We start from the raw sequence: 25,147 nt of genomic DNA, 5'->3' as shown, positions 1-25,147 counted from the left end.
GGTTTTTTTATGGTTTTGGTGTTGTTTTCTTGTCAAACGTATATACTCTTTAAAATGTCAATACAAATTTCTTGGGAGAAAACATAGCCAGTCGCATATCATGGTATGTGCTCTTTTTTTTTCAAAAGACTGGTGTGCCTCCCTCCTGTATCATTGACAATTTCTTTTTTTATGCACATGGGGTCTCAAACCTACTACTCATATATTGTTTTTGGTGTCTTAGGGAAATTTTAGAGTACTCCACGTCCTTTTTGTCCGTTCATTGCCCATCAATTCTGTCCTGACATTTATCTTACCTCATTAGAGGTAATAGATCACAAAATAGGAAATAAATGAATTATATTGAATGCTTGAACCTTCTATACAAAGATTGCTGCTTATAAAAAAGTATGATGCAAAAAGGTGCTTTTAAATTCAGTAGCTATAAATATAGATCTACTACATATATATTGAATATGAATAAAATTAAAACTCTATGATCAAAATCTCATAAAATTCATGTTGATATTACAATTTAAGAATTCAGATATAAAGCATTTTTAAAAGCTATAAAAAGTTTTGAATTGTATTTCATTTTTCTTTCACATATCCAGAATTTGAAAGTTATAAAATATAATAAATTTACTTTGAATTTCGGAACTTCCATCTGTAGTCATATTCAAATGAACAAAATAAAATAATCTGTTACTTTATTTACTCACTATTTTCTTGCATGTTTCACTCAATCAATAAGACTATTTGTGGTCATTATTTCTCTCCCTTCTTTCTCCAATTTATTAATAATGAGGTGAAAATAATTTTTAATCAAATAAACAATCAATGGCTAGGATTTGGTGTTTTGTATTACCACTCAAGAGGTAAGAGGGAGCACCAAAAAAAGGGCTCGGTATCTTAACTTGGCATTGCAATATGTGTGAGCCATAGATTTTTGTCTGAATATTTGCCAGATTAGTGTTTTTGTGTGAGCCATACATTGTTGTCTGAATATTTACCAGATTAGTATTTTAACATTTGCTTATATTATTTTGGGATCATTTGGTACATTAGTTTGTTGACTTGTCCTTTGTGATGTAACTGAATTTACGGTCTGAACTTGGACAAGCAAAGCTTTATTCATAAATTATTATGTCGTTTGGCAAACAATCACGTCTAAGGAGTTGGTGGTGGAGTGAGTGACATATTCATCACCCACCATCGCCACTTATTTTTAAAGTAGTATTAGATACACCGTAGAAATGTGCCTTGCACGTGCATTGTTACTACTATGTAACAAGTTGGACATGATTGATATCTTTTGCGCATCTTGAGGGAGTGTCACGCCCAGAAATTTACACCAATGTCTGAACAATAGCATGTATTAAATCTCGGTCTAGGAATCAGCCCGAGTATATACTATGACAAATTAATACACAGTTCCACGACTTAAAAACAAATAAAAACAATTATCTATCGAAATGCAGCGGAAAAGGAAAACAAACTAAACCATCTAATCTTCAGCTTCAGCTGGCGATGACGGCTCCACACCACAAGCATTCTCGACGGCGGACTGAACCTCACTTCAACCTTTGGAACAACCTTCTGACTCAGGCTCAGGCACTTGCTTTGGTGGGGGAAAAATTAAGCAAGGCTGAGTACAAAACACCGTACTCAACAAGTAACACCCAAGAGAGAAGAATAATGAATGCAATTCGATAACAAGGATAGGCTAAGGTTAAATTGCACAAAGCTGCAGCAATTTAGCAAAACAATAGATCAAAATAGACTGAAATAAAAGTAAAGTAAACATTTAAAAATAATCATCCACTGTTCAACGTTACACCACGTTGCAACAGGCCCAGACCGCTGTCGAACGTTACACCACGTAACGACAGGGTCAACCCTCTGTCCAACGTTAAACCACGTTGCGACAGACCCAAACCACTGCCAACGTTACACCACGTTGCACTAATCCCAGTGAATCTGTCGGTTCAACTAATCCCACATTACACCACGTTGCACCACGTTGCACTGCCAACGTCAAACCAAGATTAATCAGGTTATTAATGGTTCAACTAATCCCAGTGAATCTGTCGGTTCGCCCAATAACCGCGGGCACAGCTATTCGAATAGTTTTACTCTGCAGGGGTGTACAACTTTACCCACAAGACATGGCTCCCAAGCATGTTACCATGCCCCAACATATCACCACGATACCTCAGTACGGAAACCATGATAGACCTTTCACCTAACTCTCCCTAGACAATCGCACCGCACTTTAGGTTTCACCCCCTCCTTTACACCAAGTCGGGCAGTCCCCTCTTGTGCCTTGGTGAATCCGGAAACAGCAGAGGCTTTCGTTACACCACGATTGTCCGTCCATACTCCATCACGCTCACCCTTGCCTTGGTACGTTGAATAGGGACAAGCTAGATTACGAGTCTCACCGTTGCCTATTCTGGCTTGTGGTTAGTACGTGTAAGACTTTCAGGGTTTCCTGAGAACCGGTCCTTAATTGCCATGGGCACGACTCTCAAAACCATGCACCCACAGCCCACCATAAGCAATATTTTAGTTTATTATTAATCCACATCGAGAGATTAACCGTGATCAAAACCATTAAAGGTCTATCAAAGTGTAATAGTAATTAAATAATAATTGGTGACCTAGTTGAACTAAGCATGGCTAAGCATTGCCTAACCCTAAGTCTAGTCAAATTAACCCTGGGATGACAATAATAATAAATGGGGATCAACGGGTATAAAGGTAAATGCCCAATAGATAAATAAAATAAATAGATTTTCATAAAACAATACATGTTTGAATGTAAAGCGAGGAATTTTATAAACATAGGTTCAATATGACCAACGAAGGGTGCCACTTGCCTTGCTTAGACCCACGAGGAACTTCGGCGACGACTTCGAGAACGAACGGCGCTTCAACGGGGAAAAACCTACGACAAACAAGGCAAAACCAACAAAACAGGCTATAAAACTACTGAAACAGAGAAAGAAACTATTTTTAATGGATTCTTGGTATTTTTCTGGATTTAATGAAACTTGAATGGACCTAAACGGAGACTAGATGGATTACTTATGAATTTTAGAAGATTATCTGTGTTTTTAAACTAAACAGAAAACCTTATTGATTTATTGCGCAATTAATGGGGCTGCTGACGTCAGCGGAGGAGAGAGGGGCTGACGGCTGACAGGTGGGGGCCACCTGTCGGTGGGAGAGAGGGATGGGTGAGGGGCTGACAGGTGGGGCCCGGGAAGGGGGAGAGAGAGGAGGCAAGGGGCAGTCAACGGCTGACGAGTGGGACCCACTCGTCAGTGGCCCAGAGCAGAGGAGGAGGGGGAGGCAGTCCCGGCCGGAAGGGGAAGACGGCGTCGGCGGCGGAGGGTGGCAACGGCGACGACCGGCGGCGCGAGGGCGACGACGTCGGCGGCATCAACCGGTGACCGGAGGGCGACGACGGCGTCGGCGACCACCGGCGCGAGGCGACGGGCGGCGGCGCACGGCGAGGCAGGGGTGACGGCGAGCGGAGGGGAAAAAGAGGGAGAAGGGGATGGGATGCGGCGTTCGGCCGGGGAGGCGGCGACGGCGCATCGCGGCGATGGCGGCGACGGCCAGGCGGCGCACGCACGGAGGAAGAGGAGGGGGATGCAGCGGGGCGGCGGTGCGGGAAAGCGGGGGCGGCAAAACGACGGCGTGACGGCGACGACGTCGGGCGGCGACCCGACGGCGGCGGTGTGGGAAAGCGGGGGCGGCAAAACGACGGCGTGACGGTGACGACGTCGGGTGGCGACCCAGTGGTGGCGGTGCGTGGCTCCTGGCACTTGCCGACGGCACGGGGAGGTCGGCAGCGGCGGCGAAGAGGAAAGAAAGAGGGAGAGAGGAGAGGAGAGCTCACCAGCGGCGATGGAAGGCGGCAGCACGTCGGCGAGGAGGAGGAACGGGCGATGGTGAACGGAGCGGGCCGGCGACGTCGCGAGCGTGGACGGCGACACGCGGACGACGAAGTCGGGCACGACAGCGAAAAGTGCGAGGAGGCGGCGAGGAAGCTCGGCGACCACCGGTGGCGACGAAGGCCGACGGAGAGGCGGCGAGGACGAGGTGGCGGTGGCGACACGGTCCCGCGGCAACGAACGGCGTCCGGCGAGCGGAATCGATCGACGGCGGCGAGGAAGCGGCGGTGCACGAAGGAGGCGAAAAGTGGCGGTGGGGCGGAGAGGTAGGGGCTTTATAAGGTGGCGGCGCCGGCTAGGGCGGGATGGCCGGTGGAGGCTGAGTCGATGACGCGGCGAACTCGGCGGCGGCCGTTGCGGCGGCGGCGGCGACGCGGCGGGGGCGCGACGCAGGCTCGGATTCGGCCGGCGCGGCGCCGCGGGCGCAGTCACTGACAGGTGGGCCCCGCCTGTCAGCGGCGCAAAGGCGGAGGGAGGCAGCGCGGACTTCGCGGCGAGCGCAGGCGCGCGAGCGGGCGAGCTGGGCCGACGGCCCAGGCGGAGGGGAGGCGCGCGCGGGAAGAGGAGGCCGGTCGGCTAGGCCGGCCGAGCGGGGAGTTGGGCCGGCTCGGCTGGGCCGGCCCGAGAAGGAGGAGAGGGAAAAGAAAAGGAAGGAGAGGAAAATTGGACTTCAGCCCAATTTGAGAAGGGAGGGAAAAAGAAAGGAAAAAGGAGGGAAAAAGGAAAGCCCCACTTTTGCCGAGTTTTAAATTAATTTGTTTGGCCAAGTTTTATACTTCTGCAATTTGAGTTTAAATCCAGTTAATTGATTTGCAAACCTCGATTTAATTAAATTAATTCCTTTTAGAGGGATTTTTCCTGAGTTAATTAAGCCAATTGTTATTTACGAATTTCTTTTACATATTTAGGCTTGGGATAAAACTCCGGGCGTGACAGGGAGAGTTTTGGTGTAAATATGTGTTATGACTAGGACCTATTTGTAAAATGTTTAGAGAATAGAATAGAGGAGGGGGTGTGCAGGAAAGATACACTTTCAAACATTTCCCCAAATCGAACAAGAGTTTTCACACACTGACTTTTCATTTTCCATGCAAGGCTAGACCAATCAGTTCCCATGCAAGGAAATAAACTATGCAAATATATAATCATTTTAACGTGACAGAGTAAATGGACTGTAACTCATTTTTTTTTCTCCTCCTTGGTCTTGCTGCTGAGAAGAATACGCTGATCAAATTTGGATGGAGAGAGTATATAATAGCAAGGGTGAGTATGAAATGTATTCAGCAAGTCATGAGAATTCAGATGTGATGAAAGGGTTTGAAAGGGGGAGCTTCAGGTTTATTTCACAAACGAGTTATTTGGAAAAGATTTTCCAATTCAAAGTGTTCTACAAGTTATCGGGAAGAGGCTTGCGCATCAATCCATTCCGTGAGTTGCATCTCATAACTTACCACAACATGTAATTCGGAGCATCACCCATCCCACAACAATTTTCATAAAACAGTTCAAACCAAACCTATGCCAGAAGAATCACTTCCCAACACCCATGAGTGTGGGCATGGTTGCTCGAATAGTTTAGCCAAACCTCTACAGAGGGTGCCTCTTTACCCCTATTACGTGAGCTTACACCCTCGTTAGCTAGACGGGATGTTAGCAATAAGGTCTTTCCAAACTACTCCTAGGATAGTCGGTCGTCCACTATCAGGTCAGACAAGTTCCGAGCAGGTTCAATATCTCATGTACTTAGGATCCAACATGTGCATCTCACACCTCGGTGACTAAATGTCCGGTGACTTCTGCACTCATCCTTGGTCCACTAATTATGTGACCAGGGGTGTCCATTCAACCCGTATGGTCCACTAATTCCCTAAGTAATCGGTCCTTATGAACCATGCAAGGGTCACACCATACAGGTTGTGACTACCCATAGCCAAGTTTTCATAAAACAATGTTCTTTGCAAACTCCTGACCATAGGGTTGGCTTTTTCATAACCTTCCCAAAACCAATTCTCATTGCCATCATAGTATTGATGTAAAAGGCATCATTAACACTCGTGTTTAGGTAGCACAAGTATAAAGACGACAAAGGGTTGACAAGGGTTCAGGAGAATCAATCAGTCAAGGGCAGGCAGTGATTACAATTGGTTCAGGGCCTATCGAGTCGATTAGTGACCACGGATTCCTAATTCATGCATGATCCATGATAAAATGATTTTAATTTAGAATACGCGTTCAACATGTTCAAGGCTAACTTGGCTCGGGTGTTTGTCTTTGAAAGCTTCAAGAAAAAACATCTAAAATAATTTCCGTCGACATCGACTATGTGCAATAGCAAAAACCACACAAAAAAACCTAAAAAAAAGTAATATTATTAGTAACCTGTCGTGCCATTAGATAGATCTCAATTTTAGAAAAAAAAAATGGAGACTTGAATGAGATTTATTGGAGCTATGGATAAAAATATATGAATTTCTGAAGATTATTTACTTTTTCGGAATATTGTGAAAAAGAATTAAAGGATTTCTAAAAAAGGTAATAAAAAAGCAAAGACTGACAGGTGGAGTCCATGGAGGAGGGAGACATAATAGTTTATTTAGAGAGGAGTGGTAAAGGGCCTACGCTCCAAGGTTGGCTGGGCTAGACCATGCAAGTAATATGCACTTTATTTATTTGTGGGCTGAGACTGATTTGGGACATGAGGACATGATATGGACTTTGTTTGTTTCAGGTGAAAGTTAATTGGCTTGTCGGCCAGATTTTTGTTTCGGCTCGGGAGGGAAGGTGGCCGATGCCTGCTAGGGTTTTGGGTAGCACAAGCTGACCCAAGGCTCCGTCTGCCCTTAGTCGACTGGCCTGGCTGAGGCGCTAAGCTAGCATTGGAGGGACCTAGTGCAGACTTATAGGTGTTGATCGCAGGGTTGATCGACAACTAATGGTGCATCGGTGAACGATCACAGCCTGAGGAGAGTGTAACGACTGGACTGGCTAACTCGAATTGTGGGGAAGGGGTAGGGAGGGGGCTGGCGACGGATAGCGGCGGGCTTGGGTGCAGCCGGCGATGTTAGGTCACCATCGATAACATTTTGGGCAGCGAATGGAAGAGGCAAAGGCAATGGAAGGATGTGAAGTCGTGAATCAAGAGAAATAGGGAGGATGGAGCCCACAACTAAGAAGAAGAGATGCACCAATGACAATGGTGTATGGCGGGATAGAGAACGGAAAGAGAGAACGTCAATGGGCGCGGACTAGGAAGGCGATGGTGGAAATTTATAGCAAGAGAGAAGCGGTTGTGGAGAGGCCGTGGTGCAGTAAGGCGGTGGCACGATGTGGCACCGAGCTCAAAGCTCAGGCAATGAAAGAGGCATTGCGGTATCAAGCGGTAGATTGGACAGCATTGGCAATGGAGCCAGGGTGGCAAGGATGATGGTAGGCAAGCATGCATAATATGAATAGTGGTGGCCGGGTTGGGCGGTGACGGGCTATCGAATGAGAGAGAGAGTGAAGAAGATGACGAAGAGCTACGCAATATGGTGAGGCTGATAGGCAAGACGATAGTACGGTGGTGTGGTGCCGTCGGCGCCCGCTGGAGATAGGGCCCACGTGGGTCGGTGCGGAGGCCAAAGGCAGCTCGTCGGCGTAGGTACTATCAAGCGCGAAGGGAGAAACACGAAGCCAGCTTGACACATTGGGATTGACATGGCCCCATCTGTGTAGGTGTGCTGCATGTAGGGATGGCAATGGGTCGGGTTCGGGGTGGGTAGAGCAATTACCCGCCCACCAACTTGAAGGCCATGGGTAGAATTTTCTACCTGTACCCATACCCACGGGTAAAATTTGATACCCGTACCCGTCGGGTAGCGGGCGGGTATCGGGTACCCGTCGGGTCTATCATTTTATATGTCAAAAACACATCAAAATAATCATTTCAATAAATACAACAAACTAAACATACTGCTTATAATACAATATTGTATCACACATGAAAAGTTCAACAAATACAATATATTGCTTATAATAAAATATTCTAACAATACAACAAACTAATCGTAGCAATAATAACAACACATAACACATTATCAAATGTTTTGATTCAACCATTCAATATTGCATAACACATCAAAAGTTCAAGACATATGTCACAATAGAGTACATCATAAATATTATTACAAAAATAACATAATAAGTTTTTAGCCAAAATTCAATATATGGGGCTACATTCGAGTACCCAACGGATTATCCGTGGGTGGGGAACAATACCCATACCCATACCTGTGTTGATTCGAATTGGGTACAGGTACTACCCACAGGTAAAAAATCATACCCATACACGTATCCTGGGTACCCGTACCCAGATTATCATCCCTAGCTGCATGGGCACACCTTGTCGGTGGCCACAGGTTGAGGCCGGGGTTCAACTGGCTGCACTCCGGGGCACTCACATGGACAGGAGGAAGGAGGGAACAGGCCGGCGTGACACAGGCCGAGGGAGAAGATGTGCCTGCACGAGGAGAAGAGAAAAGGAGATGGAACAGGAGAGGCAGGCCGCCAGGAGGGAGAGAGAGAGAAAGAGAAGGGGAAAGGAGAGAGTGGGAGATAATAAATATACTATGAATCTGTTTAAAGTAAGAATATACAAATATACAGATGACTGGAGTATAATTTAGACATAACAAGAAACAAAAAAACGGTTTGAAGGGTATAGTTTTGTCCATATTTTCTCCTTTTCTACTCCTACATACTATGAATCTGAAGTTGAGCTTATATATGGCTATATTAAGAGTGCATTGTACAATCTTTTAACATTTGTTGATTAGTGTGCATGGTAAATGCATTTGAAACTTGTGGACACAAACGTAGATAAGTGAGTGTTATGTCGAAATTTCTTTACCTTTATCTTTTTCCAGGGTTTCAAAATTCAGTTTTGGTAGCTTTGAAAGCTAACAAAGATGTGAGGAATCAAAACATGATATATCACCGTTATCAAATCTGATACTACAGCGATACCAAATAATACTAGGACAGTACCGGTTGATACTTAATTGATACCAACTGATACTAGGGTGGTATCAGTTGATATCCTATTGGTAGGGGTGGTAATGGACCCAACCATTTTGCCTAAAAAATTTAAGGGCCGGATTTAAATCAGGTTAAAGTAAAATTGTATAAAGTTTTGAGCTAAAAATTTTTAAAGAATTAAATAGGGTTGTGAAAGAATCCACGGATCTTGACTCATTCCCACCCCTACCTATTGGTAATGACTAATGACAAGATAGTATCGACATAGGATCGTACTGTGGCTGCTATAGTGCGGTATCATGTTCGAATGGAATGATATTATGTAGGTACTAGATATGTATCTTAGTGGTACTAGTTTATATTTATCGATACCAACTGCTCTTATGTATACTAGGTTGGTACCAAGCTATACCTATAGAGTATTAGACACAAAGTTATATCTAAACATGTCTGCAACAATGATCTAACATATTTAGACGGTGATGCTCCACGTGCTCTTTTGCTGTTGTCATTGGAGTCGTCTCGTACGTGGATGCAAGGAGGGGAGACTATCCACTAGCATTTCTGTTTTATTAATCTAAGATAAAGGTTTTAAAGTAAATACTTGATATAATAAAATTTACCTATGCTTTAGAACTTTTTTAGATCCGTCCTTGCGTCTTAGCCAGATGTTTTTTTTAGAGAAAGGCCTAAGCCCTGCTTTTCACTAAAGCTAGAAAAGTGTTTATAGGGGACCGGGATTACCGGTTTTAGAGACCAAGCACAAAGGAGAGCATTGGAAGAAAAAAATAAAACAGCATCTAATGGCACTCAAAGTATACGCTGGCCACAAAAGGTCAAGATTAGCACCGACACTGGGACAGACTTAACAGTTTGACAACAAAACAAAATCTCAACACACCACACACAGCAAATCAACCTACCTCTACCTTTCGGTCTCACAAGCTTCTAACTTTAAGTTAAATGATAGTGATCCACCTCTCTAAAATTTTAGGTCTTAGCCAGATGTACCAGATGGTCCTTTATGTGATATTTTGTTCGAGGATTTAAAGTAACGAGGGGGAATAATTGTTGAGAGTGATGGCACTCCTATGTGGGTCTCGGATTCCTTTAACTTTTTTATCTTTCTATCAACATCTTTTCATACTTTTCATATCCCAATTTTATTTCAAAAATAAACAAGAAAACCACAAAAATGGTTATTTCATTGGAGCTGTCCACACGAAAAATGCAACCAATACAAAGGCCAGTTTCGTAACTTTGGAACATATGGTATGAGGGGTAGTGTTCAGAAAGAAAAGTGTCCATGTTCGCTTCCATCTTTTGTCTTGAACCCTGATAGTCGACGACTGCCGCAGACCAGGCGTAGAACACCAGAACAGGTCGATTTGGGGCTTCCGGCTCCTTTATCCAAATCCGTCCGATATCTCTTCTCCCAGCTGCAATCCCCTCTCGCTCATCCATTGGCGTGGTAATTCCTGATCCCAATTTTAAAGATTCAGTTTCTTACTGTACCGATGCTTTGCTAGTTGTGTAGTTTCGAGGTTTACGTTGAAGAACTGATTTCTTGGTAGGATTAGCCTGGCTAGCTCTAATGATTCCTCATATCTAAAGGTAATATGGTTGTAATATCATGGTCCGGTCGAGAAAACGAGTACTCCAAAAGGATTAACTATTGGAATAGGTATAGTTCCTCTCCAGAGTGCTGAAGGGGATATTTCCTTGTTTTTTTTTCTTTTTTATTTTTTTTCTGTCGGGTCTGTATTTTATAAGATTTTACTTTGTATAACCACCCGTCAGGACTGTTGCCAATTTCCTTGACGATTTCTTCGCGACCTTATTCCAAGAAAAAATAATTCTGCTGGATTAATTATGTCCATCGAGCAGCAGAGCAGCAACTTCCTTCTAAAACTTTTTATTGAAATTTTCTGCATAGCTTTAACGAAAATTATTTTACATTGAACCTAGGGAAGATATATCTATTGCCCTCTCAATATGGATGTTAATATCACAGTGGGATTTCATCAAATGTATTGGTAAACAACGAGAGCTGATGATTTTACTGGCTAGGCAACTTTCTCCATCTACTATAATGTTGGATCCATTCAACTAATTAATAATGACAGCATCAGTAGTTTCCTCAGTGTTGCAGAGACTTGGTGACTTTGTGATCCAAGAAGCTGCCTTTTTAAGTGATGTTCCTCGACAAGTATCAACCATGAAAGCAGAACTCAGCCAGATGCAATGCTTCTTAAATGTTGTGGATGCCAAATGTTTGGAAGGAAACAACATGATGAGAAATCTGGCCAGTGATATTCGAGATGTTGCATACCGGGTAGAAGAGGTTATCGACAATGCTCGTTTTATTTGTAGGAGAAAGAGTTCTCTATCAAAATATACTCACATCATTGGTGATTCCATTGATCTCCGTGAGGTTGGCAAAAAGATAGAAGTTATAAGAAAGGATATTAATGAGATTTTTGAGCGTTACCAAAGATACAACACAGTTAACTCTAACAGTTTGATGGAAGCACAACCCATTTTTAGGGAGGATGATGATTTCTATGCACAAAGGCTTGTGTCTCCCGTTGTCGATCAAGGCATGGATATAGTTGGATTTGATCATGAAATCGAACAGATTAAGAACTATTTGCTTGACCAAAATAGCATGAATCTAACTGTCATATCGATTGTTGGTCAAGCAGGGGCTGGGAAGTCAACACTTGCAAAACTAGCTTATAGGTCAGTCATAGCTGAAGGTTATTTTCACAATTACGGCTGGATATCCATCTCTCCAAAGTATTCTGTCGTCGAACTTTTACGAGAGCTCGTGAGACAGATCAGGGGCATTGGAAATGAAAGCGAGAAAAAGACTCTGTTTCTAAACATCTATAGTGAGACAGAGCTTTTGGTTGTTCTCTTTGAAATTTTGAATGAAGAGCGTTATCTTGTTGTTTTGGATGACATCTGGACAACAGATACCTGGGACAAGATAAAATCAGTATTTCCTAACAATGTAAATGGAAGTAGAATAATTTTGACTACTCGTGATATGGAGGTTGGAAAACATCCGAAATCAAACCTGCGAATTCATACACCTGACCTATTAGACGAAGATAAGAGCTGGGAGCTTTTCCAGAAGAAGGCATTTACAGTTGATACACAAGTGAATAGTATCACAGAACTTGAGGTGGTGGGGAAAAAGCTTGCCAAGAAATGCAATGGCTTGCCACTTGCTCTAGTGGTTTTAGGTTGCTTCCTCTCACGAAATCACAATATTCATACATGGGAGCAAATGGCTGCTAGTGTTGACTGGGAAATCATGAAAAAGGAGGGCGATGTTGGACGTATATTAGCTCTAAGTTATCACAATATGCCAAATAACCTTAAAGTTTGCTTTCTTTATACTGCATCCTTTCCAGAGGACTACCCTATCACTGTTCATGCTCTTAAAAAGATGTGGATTGCTGAGGGATTTGTCCCAAATATAAGAGGATATACACAAGAAGAAGTTGCCTATAGATATGTAGAAGAGCTGGCACGGAGATGTATGATCCAAATTGAAGGAAGAAGTAAAAACATTGGATGGATACAGACAGTAAAAGTTCATGATGTGTTGCGTGAGTGGGGAATTGGACAAGCAAGGAAAGAAGGTTTCTTGAAAGTTTGCACGTGCGACACAGATGTGGAGACTTCTTATGCAGATGAGCAAAGGTGTTACCGTGTAGCATTTCATGGTTACTTTGCTGATGAATTGGGAAACTCTCTTTGCAATCTCCGTTCTCTGCTGGCCTTCAACCCTGATGGCAAAGGTCTGTTTTCTTTCAAAGGGTTGCATTTGTTGAGGGTTCTTCATTTTTGCAGTTCCCTACAGGAATGTACCTTGCCTGAAGACATAAACAAATTGGTACATTTGAGATACCTGGGTTTAGAAGGTACTACAGTTTTCATGTTCCCTTCTTATATGAAAGGTCTTAGAAACTTGCAAATTTTAGAGGCAAGTAAAGCTACTGTCAAGTCACTTCCAAGTTCCCTCTGGAGTATCCCAGTACTAAAGCATGTTCATGTTTACCGAGTACTGCATTGGAAAGCCATGGAGATTAGAACAAAACTAAGCTTGCAGACTCTCTATGTATTTTCCGTAATGCAGTGTGATACTCCGACATGGAAAAGAACAATCAGGTCTCTGCAGAAAATGAGCCAACAAGTTTCCTGGTGCTTAGGGATAGCTTCTACTAAACATGTGAAGGGCAAAGAGACTCAAGAAAATAAATACACATGGGATATTAGGGTAGATGCCTTAGAGTCCGAAGTTGTTGGTTTAGAATTGTGTGGGTGTTTTAAAAGGCTTCACGTTCTGAACGATGTGCTTCCGCATCAGAATCTATTCCCGGACTTTCTGTTGCAGCTCAAGATATCTTGCCCCAATGTCCTAAATGATGATCCAATGCCAATTCTGGAAAGACTTCCACGTCTTGAAGTGCTCGAAATTGTTAACTCATCATACACAGGAAAGAGCATAACCTGTTCTTCTGAGGGATTCCTTGCATTGCGCAGTTTGATACTTGAGGATCTCGATTTGGAGGAGTGGAATTTGCAGCAGGGATCCATGGCACTTCTTGCCATTTTGACCCTCAACAAGTGTACCAAGCTGAGGAGCATTTCTAATGTGCTTGACCGGTTGGATGATTTGGTAGAGCTTCGTCTGATTTGCATGCCTCAGCTCTCTGCTGATGATCATGAGGCATCCAGGGAGAGGAGATGCCGTGTCGTGATCTCAGTTGATGAGGAACAAACGTCCAGTAACTGAATTTGTAAGTGCCCTGATGCCCCAACTAAATTCATTTCCATGCTTATCTAGTTACAACTTAGAAGGAAGCATTTTTGTTATTCTTTCCCCATTTGATAACTCACTTATATTTGACTTAGCCTCATGCAGATCTACTGAACATTTTTGTTATTCCTGAAGATGCATTGTGATTAACAGTACATCTGATCTATCTTCTAATATATTAAACCGGAGGGTTTCCCTGCAATACAGAATGCCAGGTCATCTGAAAACAAAGACCGTCCAATCTTTCAGAGGCAAACCTCACACTCAACCATCCATTACCATTTCGACCTCTTCGATGCAGTCCCAAGATGTCGAGGTAGAACTGCGGCAGAATTGGTGTCCAGATCTCAAGGGACGTACATCCTCCCTGGTGCCTGGTGCACATGACCCCGGATAGACTATTCATTTCTAATTAATTTATACTATGGTAATTGCTATATTAGTCAATAAGTAGATCATCTGTATGTTTTGGATCCCTGGTAATATTTGTTCTGGGTTCGCCAATGCAGATCTCCTCCTAGCCTAGCAACTGCAGCAGCATTGGCACTGGTAGAACTGCTTGGGCCATACAAGCCACCCCACCATCCTTTGCCGATGGGAGGAAAACAGCAATGTGGAGAACATGGCACAATGGGCTTTATTTCTTCCTCAAGTAAGCAGCAGAATTCCATTTGCTGTAAGTATGTAATGTGAGTTGCTTTCTGTAGATCAGAGACCAAACGATCTAGTTTTTTGTAGAAAGCAGAATAGTTAGTATGTAATAGGGTGTGCTAGTTAACTAATTGTATACTCATTTTTATTGCGCATAGAAGATGTCTCTTAAAAAAGCAAGCGAGAAAGATGCTATATATATTTGGGGAAACTTCTAACAAAGCTATCACTTAAGAATTTGTCAGGTTCGTGTAGCGTAAATTTAAGTGTTTTTAAAGTTTCTGAATGTAAAAGGATCAATTAATGGTTAGCAGTATCAGCAAGCTAAGTTGCTTCTGTCATTTTTTCAGAATATTCGTAGCACAAAAAAATTGTTAGTACACTTTTTCTCTGTGATTCTACAGTTCAATTTCTTTTGTTCAACTGGCTGGAGTGGACTCCTAGACTGTGTGGCAGCCAACAATTTGGTACCAGATTGTCAGCTGGAGGGCCAGGCGGCAGGGAAGGAGGAAGACAAGCCCTTCCATTTTAGCTATAGCAGAGATATTTGTATTAGTCATTGTTATATCTTTACACATACTAGCTGAAGATATATATAACTCCGGCACTACCTGATATTTGCCCAATAAAATGGAAGGGTGTTCCAGTTGGCGTGCCAATTGCCCAGTAAATTTTATGATGGTTTTGCATGGCTATATACATGAATTTGTCATAGTTTTCATGGTTTTTCAATGTTACCATATGGTAACCACGCTACTGCTGGTGGTGGTGAACACCCTATCGGCGATACCGTGAACCCTGTATATGTGCATCCTAGCTTGTAGGTCGGAGTGATCCGTCTTCACAAAACAAAACCTCAATGTTTGCAAGAAACAGTAGGATAAAGTACTCCCAACTATTTGTAGTGAACATACTTTGTCAAACATCATGACGAACATCAAATGTATGTCCCGTACATGTTCACAATCAAGAAACAACTAGTCCGTAATCAACTATTTGTAGTCTTCCAACTGCATATTTTAAATAAATCGAATGTGTGGGAAAAAAAATGATTGCTCGTGTGCCCAAGATAGATATTATACATGTTTATTGTTGACATCACGGTATGCTAACATTCATATCATGGTTAGAATTCTACGGGTGAAAACCAAGCTTAGCTCTTGGGCTGACCATGATGGTGCAGTTTGGTGTCGTGTCCTTCATAATTAAAGCCATTATTGGGAACATTTGTTCTTGCGTTTTGGCAGTCCCTGGTCGTGCGCCTCAACAGTCAACAACATCCCAGGGTCTCCTTTGGCAAAGGCGAGAAGACCTTCACATGAACTACGGCTCATCGTGTTAACGTCGTCCTCATTGAGGATCTCAGATCAGATTCGATGGCCATAACGGTGGCAATATGGAAAGAAGTGGCTGTTGTATATATAGTTCACCTAGTCTTGTAAATGGAAAAATACTCCATCAAATTTCTTTTATTCAATATTGTTGACTTTTGGATATACGTTTGACAGTTTGGTTTCTTTAATTTTTTGCAACTATGCAAAATTATAAGTCATGCTTAGAGTTTCTTTTAATAAAAATCAAATTAGAAAAGATAAGAATTATATAAATATCGTTGATAATTCGAGTGGTCAAACGTAGAACCAAAATCAACGGTATCAAATCAAATAGAAAAAACGGAGGCAGCAATAATGATACAGTATGAAAAAAAAAGGAGTGATCCATTGATAAAAAAGAATGCTAATACATGGAATATGACTGGAGGAGTAATCTGTTGCAGAATTCCTGCTGGGCCTTGGGTACAATTGAAAACTGGGCCAAACGTTGGTACATTGAAATCAAGGAAGCTACTAGTTAGCTAGCTGGATGTATGCCCTGGATGGATGGATGGATTAATTCTGGTTGTGGGTTGCTGCAGGCCTCGGAACGTACTTGCGGAGCCAAATCTGGCGATGGCGGATGGTGATCTTGACGAGGCGCTCGCCGTTGAGCACCAGCTGCACAAACGCCTCGCTCCGGAAGATGATACGCCCATACATTGCCTGCGATCCCCCCGATGTCTTCTCCATCAGCACACGCACCACGCAATCGCCCCACTTCCTGCACGTACGTACGTATCGTCGTCAGTGCGTGTCAATGCATGCATCCATGCAATATATATAATCCATGGATTAACTGAAGAGATAGATCACTCACTGTCTGAAGTACTCGAAGATCTCCTCGCGGTCTATGGGAGCACCCCTGGAGAAGGTGATGAACATGGAGCGGCAGTCCTCCGGCACGGCCACGGGGAGGCAGCTGTAGGTCGCCATCAGCTCCGGCGGGTTGCCCACGAGGCCGGTCTGGTAGCGGCGCAGCATCTTGTTCAGGTGGTCGTCGAAGATGAGCGAGCCCACGCCGTCGAGGATGTCGGCGACGCCGCGCACCACCAGGTCCTGGTGGAACGCGAAGAAGCGCGGGTCAACGTCGCCGTCCTGGCAGAGCGCGGAGATGAGCGGGATGGCCGGCACCACGGGCTCCGGCCAGCGGAGGCAGTCCAGCACCGAGTTGGCCTCCGCCGCGACGAGGCTGACGGCGGCGGGGCTCAGCCCCGGCAGGTGCTGGATGGCCGGGACGTTGCACTGGTCCAGCCACACCAGCAGCGCCACCGCGTTGCGCGCCTGCCCGGGGTTGATGCCCATGCCGATGAAGCGGTCGTAGGCGGTGCGGGCGTCGCTGTACATGTACAGCACGTCGCGGACGGTGAACACCTGGCCGGCCATGATCGACGTCGATCGCCTTCCTGCTCCGGGATCTCAGCAAGCTTCCTGTGCTGTGCGTTAGGCTCTTGCTTGTGGCTGTAGCTCAGGAATGGTGTGCTGAATGAGCTCGCCATGGCCGGTATTTGTAGGCAGTCATGTAGCCGGCGAGCCGTTACAAGGAGGATCGTTGAGCAAACGGAACGCGTTCTCACTACCTGCCTCTCATGGCAACCTCCATCGTAGCCAAAATAAGGAGGGAAACAAGAACGATGGTTTGAAACAGTTGCCACGTTAGGCCCGTCTGCTTTGCGATTCGTGCTATGCTAGCCTAATCCCTGTTTATTTCCTAGTTTGTGGTAAAACTAGCAGCGATGAATGGACCAATGTGATAGGGTTCTACCAACTTTAGTAGCTAATTATATTTCATTTGTTGTTGCTAAATACATCTACTACCCCTATCTTTGTCTATCGGTTCACATATATCTTTGGCTACAATCGATTTAGCTTTTAATACTTGCCTTTATCAAATCAGCATAAATAGGATTTAGCATTTCAATTCTTAAAATAAATTAATCAAATTCCAATTAAAAATTATGCTGTAAAGTTCTACCACATACTAGTACAGAAAACCACACTACCAATAGTTGAAAATGATTGTCTCTAACAGTTTATTGAACCACTATAGACATTTGGTTATCTATTTTTGGATGGTTAATCTCTAATTGTTCTTGAAATACTACTGAATCCATGGTCTCTAACTGTTTATACAAACTCTGAACTTACATTACATATTGGCATAACTCAAAAAATGTAAAAGTGACGCACCGTTGACATTTGCTTCTCATCGTTTGGTGTCCCTGGCTGGTTGATCTCACAATCGCAATGCTGCAGGTGAGACCAAGGTTGCTGAGCAAGAACTTCTTGATTCCATGCACTATCATCACCACATTGCCATACCTTACCAAATCAATGACTCCAAAGCTCGAAGTGTCAAAGACCGGTATGATCTAAACTTGGAGCAGTCAGATTCGATAGCCCCCCGTCTTCCCCACCATTTCAAGGCACGTAGAAGGGAGGCCTCAGGCCGCACTCTGTTGTTGCCAATAGAGTGGCACTCAAAATATGTTGGCAGAAGAAATAAAATGCCTTGGAGCACGTGGAGTAACAAAGGTCTTCGTGGGAACTCTAATAACTTTAACGGGGATAACAGAGGCTTGAGATCCCGTCGTCCCCATGCTAAATCTGCCTCTGCATGTGGAGTAGAAAAATAGAGTTGAAGCATGGCTATATAGGTGGAGTGATTGGCATGGGAGCGCGTTGATCCTATCTAATGCATAAACATTTCTTGATTGGAAGTCGTTACAAGTAATCACTAATGGTTCTTTAGTAGGAACCGTAAAAAACCCGTTAAACAGGAACCGTTAAAGATTAGATTTATAATTATGGCCTGTTCCAGTTTAGCTGTAATGATTTCACACTAAAAACTAATAAACATTAAAGATTAGCATACACATGTCTAGTCCTCACTCACCATGCATGTACTACATCAGAAAATCTTTTTGCGCGAGTGCTCTCGCATACATACTTCGGTGCAACATGCTCATGTGTACCCCACGATCCTACATGTATCGGCTCCTAAGAGTGTGTGATACGCTGCACAGGTTTCACTCAGGCTCCATGCATGTGAAGTATCTGTGTTTGGTTGCCTGGGTAGTCACATGAGCATGTCCCAAGTGGTGCAAAAGGCAATCCAGCACCTGGCCCTGCAGAAACGAGTTCTAGCTTTGTTTCCCTCTAGCATGGCTGGTGGCAGTAGAAAAAGGCTCACGTAGTTGCATCCTATTGGCTTCAAAGTGCTAGACTAAGCCAAATACACAAAACCAAACAACTTCTCCTTATAGCTAAGCTGAACTAGCACACCATACCAAATATACGGAAAATGTATATCTAAACCAAGATTAGCTCATCCTGGTTCAGTGATACGGCCCAGGCTAGGACTGTCCAAAGCACCAAATTAACACACCCTAGATGATCAACCAAAATAGAAAACAACCCAATTTTCACATGGGCCAGGTGGGCTATGGCAGAATGGATGAATATGGCGCTTGATTCTTTTTAGCCCAACCGTTTTTTTCATCTATTTATTATCTTGTGGTGGCATATAATTTCTCAGAAGGAATTTTAGCACGATTTTGTGAATAAAGTTTATGAGTAAAAAGTTTGACTTTTATTTGCATAATTAAATTGTATGTACCGAATGTTTATACGTACAGGGGATGTATTGGACATAAAATGAAAAGCCTAGCTAGCACAATGGTCAAAAACCTATCCACCGCGTGGCACTGACGCTGTGTGGTAAAAAGAAAGATCACATGAGAGCTAACAACGTGAGAACGTGTTTGCGGCACAGTAAGAATCGTAGGATCAGTCGCATAGTAGACCGACCCCTTCCGTTGTTTACAAGGCACACCAAAGCTGATTTAGTGAACAAAATTTAGTTCATACTCCCTGCATTTTTTTTGTTCAATGTTATTCACTTTTAAATCTATATTAGATCATTTATCTTATTCAAAATATTTTTACACAGATGCAGAAATATAAGTCAAGCTTAAAATACATTTAGTGATAAAACAAAGAGAAATTTTATCATCTTTGAGAAGGTACCAGGAGGTATCACTATTTTCTACGTAAAATTTGGTATCGACCTTCTAGTATCTAAGGTACCAAGAGGTACCAAATTTTACATAGAAAACAGTGGTAAAGATGAGAAAAATACTTAAAACAAATAGTAAAAAATAATTAATAAGTATATAAATGTTTTAAACGAGATGAATAGCTAATCATATACCGAAAAGTCAATAGCGTCTAATACAAAATCGGAGGTTTACGTACTGAATCTCATTATATGAATTGATAGTAATGATGATGTAATGAACAGAGCTCAGTTATATCTAGTTTCATAAATATGCTGTATCAGTTCGGTTATGCGTAAGAAAATTACTGTGGAACTTGTCACATCCTGTTTCAGAAGAAGCTGACGTTCGTCTATTTTCAGATAATGTACGAATGTGCCAAAATCAGAGAATGTGTCCTTGCTTTTTTTTTTCTATTTTTCCAACAAATTGCCATGTCTACTTCAAATGGTTATAGTCCACGGCCTGTGCATCATGAACCATTAAGTCCAGCGCTAAGAACTTTGTGTATGCCATGTGTTTGGCTATTTTTTTGGACCATGACATGAATAGAAATGTATGGTTGATTTTTTTTGTCAAAACATATTTGTTGATTAAAATTGAAACATGAAAAGCACAATCAAGAATACATAGGTCATCCGGCCATCTTTTCACTTTTTCAAGAAAAATCGAATGACATATTTAGAAACAGAAAGTAAATAATGAATAATTTTTTATATGTGAGTTAATAACAATCTCAAAGTCAACTATGATAAATAAATTATGATAAAAACATATAAATTAACTCCAAATTTAAAATTGATTATTAAAATAAAGGCTTATAAGTATAAACAAAAGCTAAAAAAGGGGCTATGGATTATTGTCATCTTCAGTACAAACTCCGTTTCATAATGTAAGATGTTTGATTTTTTTTGATCGTAACGATTGACCATTTATCTTATTTAAAAATTTAGTACAAATATAAAAAATGATAAGACGTGTTTAAAGTTTTTTTATAATAAAGTAAGTCACAATTAAAACAAATGATATTTTCATAATTTCTTAAACAAGACAAATGATCAAACGTTACAACCAAAAAAGTCAAACATCTTATTATGAACGGAAGGGAGTACTATGAACCAGAAAAAAAAAAACTGTGCTTTCTCGCTTACAGTACGATACATGCAAGGAACATGTTCGACAAATCATATATCAAAGAAAACACAAATACGTTCATTGCTGGATGTGGGAGAGTGAAACATGTTCCATCTGCTGCTCATGCAGCTCTACATATCCGTCCGAAGCGGATGCTCCATGGCGCTCGCGGAGGTGATCCGCCGCCGCTTGACGACGGCGACCGGACGCCGGTTCACCTTGCTCGGCGCGTCGATCACCTGGATGTTTTTCCTGGCTGACGATGCATCCTTGTAACCCTCCTGAATCTTCCGCTTTGACATCGCAAGCCTCGCCTCAGCCACGAACGCCTGCATTATCTTGCTCTTCGGCGCCGCCGCTGGCTTCGGCTTGTCAGGAGCCGCCGTGTTTGCCTTGGTGTTCGGTGCCGGCGGCTTTGCAGAGTTCGCCGCGTTCGCCTTGACATGATCAGCCGCCGGAGTAGAGGCCGCCACGTTCGCCTTGATCGGCACCGGCTGCTTGCTGCTGCTGCTGCTGCTCAAGTGGTTGTTGACCAGAGCCTTCCAGTTCTTGTAGAGCGCGGCGGCGAGGTCGCGCACCTGCTCCGACGAGTGCTTCCTCAGGCCGCTGATGGTCTTGCCGATGTTGGTCGCCTCCAGCGTCTGGAACGTCATCGGCACGTCCTGCAGCGCGCGAAGCAACTCGACCACGGCCTCCTCGGACGAGTTGGAGGCGAGCTCGCTCCTGATCCTCTCGGTCTCGTCCATGGTGGCAGGTTTCTTGGCTCGTCGGAGGTCTTGCTCGTCGCAGAGCCGGAAGGTCTCCTCCAACGAAATGTCGCGCCCCGCGAGCTCGAAGGTGGCGAAGCGGATGGCCTCGTCGAGCTGCTCGGCTCCCATCGAGCGAACCATCTCCCTCACCATCGCCTCTGCCTCGCCGCCGGCCATGGCAGCGGGTGCGAGATCGCGTTGGGAGTTGCAGCAATTCAACTTTTGTGGAATTCGGAATGGCTGGCGCAAAGTTTATAGCAGAGGAGGCCTTGTCCGACTCGTCTTCATGGCGGCGCGCGGACTCCGACTCCTACTCTAATCATGCGGGAACTCGGAATCGCCACGAGTTCGAATCGGAGAAGAGCTCTCCTCTCCCCGATAAATCTTGACGCCAATTCCATCCAGCTCATTCAAGATCGAAACAAAGCCAAGAACAGAATCGATCATTCCATCTCACCTTGCATTGCTGCCATGGCTGGTGTTGTGGAGATCTCGGAGCAGTGGAAGGAATTGGTTCGCTCTCTGGGAACCGAGCAGCTGGTCAACGCCATCTACGTCGCCATGGACGACTTCCAAGCGCGCGATGGCGACACCATCCCGCCAAAGCTCTGGAGCCAGATCGGCGAGCGCTGTGCCGCCTACAAGAATCCGTTCGTAAGGGATGGATCCGGCTCCGGCAGCTCCGCCGGCGAGGTGGTCGAGAGGATCAAGAGCAAGCTCGAGGTCCGGGAAGAAGGCGGCGGCAGGCCGGGTTCCGACTCGTCGGAGGACGCCGTGGTCGAGTTGCTCCGCGAGCTGCAGTCCGTGCCGATGACGTTCCAGACGCTGGAGGCGACCAACATCGGCAAGACCATCAGCGGCCTGAGGAAACATTCGTCGGAGCAGGTGCGCGACCTCGCCACCGCGCTCTACAAGAACTGGAAGGCTCTGGTCAACGAGCACTTGAGCAGCAGCAAACCGCCGGTGCCGAACAAGACGGCCTCTGCTCCGGCGGCTGATCACGTCAACGTGAACGCGGCGGCCTCTACAAAGCCGGCGCGAGAGGCCGTGACGAAGACACCACGCAACAAGCGCAAGGAGGCGCCGCCGGAGATGGAGGAGGCGAAGCTGGAGGCCGCGAGGAAGAAGCCCAAGGGACGGTACAGAGATGCCAAGAAGGGGGACAAGATTCAGATGGTGAACGCGCCGGGGAAGGCGAAGCAGCGCCCCGGCGTCGCCGTCAGGCAGAGTCGCGCTCCTGTTCGTTCCTCTCTCCGGGCGTAGACATTGGATGTTGTAAACAGGAATAACATCAGTAGACTTGATTGATGTAATGAACAAAATTCAGCTGTATGTGGTATTGTGGTTTCAGAAACTGCTCAGGTGGCTATGCATGCGAGAATATTACTATGAGAAAGTACCTAAAATATAGGTACGAAAAAGCAATGGTCCAGGAATGTAAAATTTCTCAACTATGAAACTTACCAGAGAGTTATATATTCAGATTTTTTACATCATTCTACGATTTCTCAGAATGCTTGGTATGGAAAAAAAAACGAACTATGTGCCAAGATCTCAATTTACATCATTACTTGACACCAAAAATCCCTATCCTATAATCCAAATCTTTGAAATCAACCTCTCCTTTGAAACTCTCTCCAATCAAAATTATTCAGTTATTCACCCACTTCCTGAACACCTGGCCGGCCATGCATCGACGTCGATCGCCTTCCTGCTCGGAGATCGACCTAGCAAGCTTCTTGTGCTTAATGGGCTCGCCATGGCCTCGCATCGCACGGCAACCTCCAACGTTGCCAGAATAAGTACGGAAACAGTACAGCCTCCGTTTCATATTGTAAGTAGTTTTAGTTTCATCTAAATTCATTCATGGATGAGTATATATAGTTTATATATGTGTCTAGATTCATTAGCATCTATATTAATTTAGATAATACTAAAAAGTCTTACATTGCGAAACGGAGTGAGTATGATGGTTTTAAACAGTTTGCCACGTTGGCCTGCTTTGCGATCCGTGCTCGTCTGGCCTGATCCCTGTTTCTTTCCTCTTTTTCCTTACTTTAAGTCGAGTTTCATTTTCATTAGTAGTTTGTGCTAAAATTAGCAGCGATGAATGGACCAATGTAATTTACTGCTCAATTATGTACTATTCATATATATATATATACTAGAACAACGTCCGTGCTTCGCCACGGGATAAAAAGAATCATACGCGAAGCACGGGATAAAAAGAATCATGCGTGATGATGATAAGCTTATCAGTTTAAATTGTATAACTTTGGACATGGAAACACCAAGATCGAGTTTAAGAAGATGCACGTTGAATAATCATCGTGCGGGTGGGCTATAAGAATTAATGGTTAGGGACAATCATATCAGAACTTATAATGCATGTGGCTAGTGTTAGATAGATCTTATAATCCAAACATATGACTCATGTTGTCGTTAATCCAAGCCATCCAGTCGAGTCTGGTATTATTTCGTATTTTAGATAATCCTAAATTGCTTTTTTCATAACATTAATAACCTTGAACCCATCAACTTTAGCACAGTAAATAAACTCATCGATGTGCTAAACGTTTTTATCGGAGAAAGAGTTAGAGAAGTGCTTGGGTAAAGTACAATAGTTATTGGCCCATTGTTCCAAGAGAAGACATGGCATTGTTTAGCCGGGCCTATCAGCCCACGATCTCTTCTTCTCCATGGAGATCGAAGACACGTCCCAGACTACCGGGACTCCGGGAGGCCCCACCCGTGCAGAGAAAACGTGCCCCTCACCCCCACTCAACAACCGCATCCAAAACCATAGGCACTCTGTAATTCCACCACCTGCAGTTTACATCTTTTGTATCGGCAACGTTGTGGGAATATCCAAGAGAGGTGGCCCATAAAGGCGAGGCGACCAGCCACGGGCGCATCCACGATCAGCCCAGCGCCAGGGCGTGGCCCAACAGCGACAGCAAGCCAGCCAAGGCCATGGGGTGAGGCTGGCCTAGGCGGCGGGCTGAGGAGGATGCAGACCGATGGCCCATGCACGACGCGTGTGGAGGCCCACGACGTACCAAGACAGAAATTTTCGTATTTTTTTAAATAGTAGAGATATATATACTTCGGTGGTTAATTATATTTCATTTGTTGTTGCTAATTATGTCTGTACCCTCTATCAGCTATGTCTATCAGATCATATATATCTTATTAGGCTGCAATTGATTTAGTCACTAGTGCTGGTCATTTTCAACTTTAAATTTAGAGTTAATTATTAGAGTACTTTCATCGTAGTTTAATTTTTTAGTTTTTGGTTTTAGATCTAAGAACACGTTTATAAATATTTTCTTTATAAATTATTTTTCGTTTGCAAACATATTATTTCACGTTTTTTTCCAACAATGGC

At 43.9% G+C, this 25,147-nt stretch overlaps 2 protein-coding genes across 12 annotated transcripts; one reads left to right on the top strand and one right to left on the bottom strand.

Moving 5' to 3' along the window:
* Positions 1-10,253: 10,253 nt before the first annotated feature.
* LOC102705750 (probable disease resistance protein At1g58602) lies at positions 10,254-15,129 on the top strand. 11 transcript variants are annotated; one of them, XM_006661602.3, is made up of 5 exons: positions 10,254-10,431; positions 10,929-13,774; positions 14,002-14,221; positions 14,304-14,446; positions 14,850-15,129. In XM_006661602.3, the coding sequence occupies exon 2, from the start codon at positions 11,080-11,082 to the stop codon at positions 13,768-13,770; it is 2,691 nt and encodes an 896-aa protein (XP_006661665.1). In that variant the 5' UTR covers positions 10,254-10,431; positions 10,929-11,079; the 3' UTR covers positions 13,771-13,774; positions 14,002-14,221; positions 14,304-14,446; positions 14,850-15,129. The 11 variants fall into 11 exon arrangements, with proteins under 11 accessions (XP_006661665.1, XP_006661667.1, XP_015697441.1 ...); XM_006661604.3 differs by having other exon boundaries at positions 14,304-14,470; XM_015841955.2 differs by having other exon boundaries at positions 14,304-14,690.
* Positions 15,130-21,034: 5,905 nt separating this feature from the next.
* On the bottom strand, positions 21,035-21,964 carry LOC121055617 (probable mediator of RNA polymerase II transcription subunit 26c). The gene has a single exon (XM_040528507.1). It carries the CDS (start codon positions 21,934-21,936, stop codon positions 21,142-21,144), a length of 795 nt encoding a protein of 264 aa, XP_040384441.1. The 5' UTR covers positions 21,937-21,964; the 3' UTR covers positions 21,035-21,141.
* Between the last annotated feature and the right edge of the window lie 3,183 nt (positions 21,965-25,147).

The sequence above is a fragment of the Oryza brachyantha genome, chromosome 10 (genome assembly GCF_000231095.2).
Source record: "Oryza brachyantha chromosome 10, ObraRS2, whole genome shotgun sequence".
In the NCBI taxonomy this organism is placed as follows: Eukaryota; Viridiplantae; Streptophyta; class Magnoliopsida; order Poales; family Poaceae; genus Oryza; species Oryza brachyantha.
Note: the sequence above shows the minus strand (reverse complement) of the source record. Positions and strands in the feature narration are given on the sequence as shown.

Bases quoted from the DNA above. Each gene is read 5' to 3' on its own strand.
- LOC102705750 (XM_006661602.3), top strand. From the start codon at position 11,080: ATGACAGCATCAGTAGTTTCCTCAGTGTTGCAGAGACTTGGTGACTTT.
- LOC121055617 (XM_040528507.1), bottom strand. From the start codon at position 21,936: ATGGCCGGCGGCGAGGCAGAGGCGATGGTGAGGGAGATGGTTCGCTCG.